Source organism: Poecilia formosa, unplaced genomic scaffold (assembly GCF_000485575.1).
Source record: "Poecilia formosa unplaced genomic scaffold, Poecilia_formosa-5.1.2 Scaffold570, whole genome shotgun sequence".
Classification (NCBI taxonomy): domain Eukaryota; kingdom Metazoa; phylum Chordata; class Actinopteri; order Cyprinodontiformes; family Poeciliidae; genus Poecilia; species Poecilia formosa.
Genome location: NW_006800509.1, coordinates 263,331 through 268,217, shown reverse-complemented (window position 1 = coordinate 268,217; position 4,887 = coordinate 263,331). Strand labels below are relative to the sequence as shown.

The window sequence follows — 4,887 nt, the reverse complement described above, 5'->3', positions numbered from 1 at the left end:
GGGGGGGGGGGGGGGGGGGGAAAGAAAAAAAAAACAAACAAAACAATTTAAATGTATTCTACCCAGAACTCAAGTGGTATAGTTTTAGCTTCACCTGGTTCAAAGGTGAAGCCTGGTAAAAAGCTCCTAAAAAACACCTTGGTCAATGAAATTATTAATTGGTAAATTAAAAAAATAAATCAACAGATCTGCCTTGTACCACTGTGGGCTGCACGGGGAGAACTTCTGCATGGGTTCTCTCCAGGTTCTCCGGTTTCCTCCCACAGTCCAAAAACATGACTGTCAGGTTAATTGGTTTCTCTAAATTGTCCCTAGGTGTGAGTGTGTGCATTGTTGTTTGTCCTGTCTTTCTCTGTGTTGCCCTGTGACAGACTGGCAACCTGTCCAGGGTGTCCCCCGCCTCTCGCCCAGAACATTAGCTGGAGATAGGCACCAGTAGCCCTCCTGACCCCAATAAGGGACAAGGGTGAACAGAAAATGGATGAATGGAGATCTGCCTTACAACAGAAAGGCCTGAGCTTTTCACATGTTCGTGTTAGGAATGTAGTTTTAGTTCCATGCTGTGCTACAAATTATCAAACATTCACTAAAATATGCTGTTATTGCATTTAGGCAATACAATTTTTATCATTTAAAAGAGTTATTTGTTTATTTGTATATTTTCATGAATTTTGAATATTGCATAAAATAAAGACAAGTCGTTAAAAAAATTGCATTTAATTTTACACCATGTTTCATTATTACCTTCTCTCCAGCTTGAGGGAAAGTTCCTCCCTCCAGGTCTTTAACATGATACGGCACAGTGAGCTTCACACCACAGTCTTCATAGGCAATCACTCCCTCCTCAGCTTCCTACAGACAGGAGAGCATACTGCACTCATTACTGTTCCTTTAAATATGTGCAACACCTGAGAACTGAATCAAAGAATGAAAGACAAGTTCCTCACAAGGGAGGTGAAAGATGGCAATGTCTGAAAAACAACAACTAAAGCAGTAGCATTACATGACAAAAAAGTGAAAACAGTCTGAAAGCATGAGCACAGCTAGTGTGTGCGTTATATTATTCTACAGTAGCTGTGGCTGTTAGCATCAGCTTGTGGTTAGAGCCTACAGCATAGGGCTGCATAATTAAGGTTTAGCTACTGGCATTACAACACAAACTATTCCAATTCTAACAAAGAAAATGAGCAGATTACTCAGATCATCAACTTCTTATGCCCGTGTTGATGTTCATATTTTCTTCGAGTTATTTTGAAACATGCAAAGTTCAGTCGTATTGGAGACAGCTGCCAAGACAGGAAGGTGACACGGCAGAAATATGGAGCCAGAATTTATGTAAAGTCCTCAATATGAGCATTACATAAAATGTTTGTGTAAAAAGAAAATGTTGGTATGATAGATGCAATCATATTTTAATAAAGCCGTTGTGTCAGATTAAAAGACGATATTAAACAAGCCCTCCAAATTAAAATTGTTTTATTGATTTCAATTGCCTTGTTTTCATTTGCTGTAAGCTAAAAACTAAACATAACTTCAATATGTGTTATCAATGTGTTTTACTTGATCAATTGAGTTATTGAAATAAATGAACAATTTAATAACCTTTTATTTAACTTTTCAGTTTTTGAAAATTTAATTCTTGGAAAATATTTTTCTCCAGTGGATTCCTTGTGTTTCCATAGTTCATACTGATGTCATCATGCCCAAGAACTACCATCTTGTTTGACAAGAACATTTTACAGCTTCTGTTAATTTCAACTTCAAATTTAGGTCAACTCACAGGGGAGATGATTGAAATAAAAGACACTTTTTAAAAATATTTTCTGCCATTTGTAATTTTTTTAGAGGAAAAAATAAATAATTTAAGCTACATCGCCCAGCCCTGCATCATCACCCACAGCCGCCATTTAAATTCTTGCAGAAATTGCCGTTTGATTTATATTGTACAGCCCTTTTAGGACTAGGTAATGCAATACCATGCTGCCGACTATAAACAAAGATATGAAAGGGCCTGAGGCCTGAACACAAACCTTTTCTACAACTTTCCCCTTAAATAAATAAATAATAAATAAATAATAAATAAATAAATAAAATAAAATAAAAAAATCAGAGAAACTGTAAACTATTAGACAGCATGCCTTATATGGTAAAAAGTTTTATAATTAAGACTGGTCAACTGAGACACAAAACTAAGGCATTCTTTATGCTAAATGTTAGTTTCTCTCTAAAACAAGTGGCTTCATGCCGGTCCTACCTTGTCTTTTTTCTAACCAAAGAAGCATGAGCAGGGGGAGGTCATTGAGGGAGAAAACAAAGACCAGCATTAGAACTAAAAACTGAGAGGAGGTGGCGAAGAGGGACGAAAAACTACAACAATGGTTGGAAAACAAGTAGGGCAGGTTTGGGGAAGATACTCCTAGTTAGTGCAGAAACGTACCTTCTCCTTTCCCTTGCTGGGGCTCGCATTCTTGTTGGAGGCCGACACGACTTCCTTCTCCACGACGCCCACAAACCGCTGCTCAGACTGGGTGTGGAAGGACACCGTCCCTTTGGGAAGCTTCTTAATGCGAACTGCATGGTTTCTCTGAGCAGACAGCATATCCTGCCAACGACATTTCCTTAAGTTTGGTAAGTGACAAACAAATCAGAATATACTCGCTTTAGCCAGTTTCAGGTAATACATACTTTTGTGAAAAGCTTAACAGAACCTACAGGCACAACAGTGAACTCCACTTCATCCGAGATGTGCAGTTGGCTTTCCTCCAGGACCTCGCTGAAGTGGAAGAACATTCGGGCATCTCGATCCACGCACTTTATGAAGCCGAAGCCGTCGCGTATGGCTGCAATCACGCCCTGAGGGAGAGCGAGGGTTGAGGATCAGACACTCTGCTTGATGAACAAAAGGTCAGAACAAAATAAAACTCAAACCATTTCACGGGTCTCCTTGGTCATGTTGAAGGTGTCTGGGAGGATTTCGATGTTTGTAGCCCTCTCTAGTTTGTCTCTGCGGTCAGTGGAGATGTTAAACTGAATGTGGTCTCCCTCCAAAAGAGTCACCTTAGACTTTGTGTCCTTCTCTCCAAAAGGAAGCTCCTTCTCAGAGAAACCGATCCTCGTACTGATGCGGCCAGGCAGAGGGTCACTCTACAGGAACAGAAAGGACTTGTTAGCATGTCCAGTTTATACATTTCTATTCTCTTTGGTTTCCTTTTAAATTGCTCTGATTTAGTATTCTAATCACCTGGTTTTTCGTGGGAACCTTGGGAATAACTTTAACAACAGTGCCTTCGAATTGCTCAATGCTTATGTCTTCAAAGATGACGGTCCCCTGAGGGAGCAGGCGCACGTCCGTAGCTACTTCCTTCCCCTGTGGGAACAGGAATCGGTCAGGTGGACATTCAGCAGCACAGATTAATGTTTTATTCAGAAAAAGCAGCTCACGTTTCTGTCTTTGATGGTGAACTCCACATCATCTCCAGCCTGAAGAGCCTCCAGGTCGCCCTTAAACTCGCTGTAGTGAAAAAAGATCTCCTTCACCACATCTGCCCTCTCAATGAACCCAAAGGCCTCCTGAATGACAAAAACACAACTTTGATACTTAATGATTCCAAAAGCAGTAGAATTAAAAGGTATTCACACTCTGAACTTTTATTAGGTTGCAACAACAACCTTTAATGCACATGACAGGGATTTCATTAGCCAGACGCCCACAATGTTACATTCATGTAGAATTTTGAAGTGGAAGAAAAGGAGAGTTCGTACAATTCCACTGCATAAAATGCCAATAAAGTACACTGAGATTTGAATCAAATACTTTTGCAGCATTATACATCTTTGTTATAAAGCAACACTTACCTTTGTAGCACATACCACACCCTGGCACCTCGCCTGCTTTTTCTTCACAAGCTGAATATTGCGAGCACTCACTGCACCAGTACTGAAACACAAACAGGCTGTTACTATGAAATCAAGTCCAAGCCACGATGATCTGAATTCATATTAAAACGTACTGCTTGTTTGTCTCCATGTAAAAGCTGACTTTGTCGCCCGTCTCCAAAGGGACATTCCCCTCCACATCATCAGGAGTATATGTCAGATAAAAAACCTCCTGCAGTCAACATCCAACAGCATTAAAGGGGGTTTGGAAAACAAATTAACTAAAATAATAACAACGAAAGTGTTTCTTTGCTTACTCCATTTCTTTCATAACAAACACTCCCAGTGGGAACCTGACCCGGAGCGGCTTTCCCATCCAAGTTCAGTGGGACAGATGAGACGACCTGCAAGAAAGGGGGAATATTTCAGGTGTAGGCCAACACGCACTGCTTTGCAAATCACAGCAAAAATCATCAGATCACATCCCACATGTAATGATGAGTCAATTTGTGAGAAACGTTATTAGAATGAACTTAACTGTGTGTAGCTCAATGTGTTTTGGATTTTCATGTCTGAATCCATGAGTTGATAAATGTTCAGATGCTTTGACAAAGCGCTCTGAACCCTGAATTTGACAATTAACCAAATCTCAATGGGTCAAATTTAATATGCATTTGAGTTTAGACTAAGACACTAAAAAGATCATTCCCAGAGACATTGATCCATTCATTGTTCAGTTCATGCAATAACCTTCAGCAATCAGGTGTGCAAAGTAGGGATGTCCCAGTCAGAACCTTTAGTCCAAAATACCCCTCAATATCTGTTTCCATTACAAATATGCATAAAACTTTGATATTCCGCAATTTCAGTGTTTCCATAAATAAGAAATACAATTAAAATCATGTGAATACAGTCAAGATCCTCCTTGGGCTGCAGTGGTGGGAAGTAGCGAAGTACAAGTACTTCGTTACTGTACTTAAGTAAAATTTTCATGTATCTGTACTTTACTTA

The 4,887-nt window shown here is 39.7% G+C and overlaps 1 protein-coding gene across 1 annotated transcript in view; it reads right to left on the bottom strand.

Moving 5' to 3' along the window:
- The window catches only part of csde1 (cold shock domain containing E1, RNA-binding), a gene marked incomplete at its 5' end in the record, with an annotated part of 17,874 nt that extends 13,573 nt beyond the window's left edge, over positions 1 to 4,301 (bottom strand). Inside the window, 10 exons of the mRNA XM_016665327.1 lie at positions 745 to 852; positions 2,255 to 2,266; positions 2,438 to 2,602; positions 2,713 to 2,853; positions 2,929 to 3,144; positions 3,242 to 3,367; positions 3,442 to 3,570; positions 3,856 to 3,937; positions 4,011 to 4,108; positions 4,194 to 4,301. Of these exons, the coding sequence (XP_016520813.1) occupies positions 745 to 852; positions 2,255 to 2,266; positions 2,438 to 2,602; positions 2,713 to 2,853; positions 2,929 to 3,144; positions 3,242 to 3,367; positions 3,442 to 3,570; positions 3,856 to 3,937; positions 4,011 to 4,108; positions 4,194 to 4,301 (1,185 nt within the window). The remainder of the gene's footprint in view (positions 1 to 744; positions 853 to 2,254; positions 2,267 to 2,437; positions 2,603 to 2,712; positions 2,854 to 2,928; positions 3,145 to 3,241; positions 3,368 to 3,441; positions 3,571 to 3,855; positions 3,938 to 4,010; positions 4,109 to 4,193) is intronic.
- Positions 4,302 to 4,887: the final 586 nt, after the last annotated feature.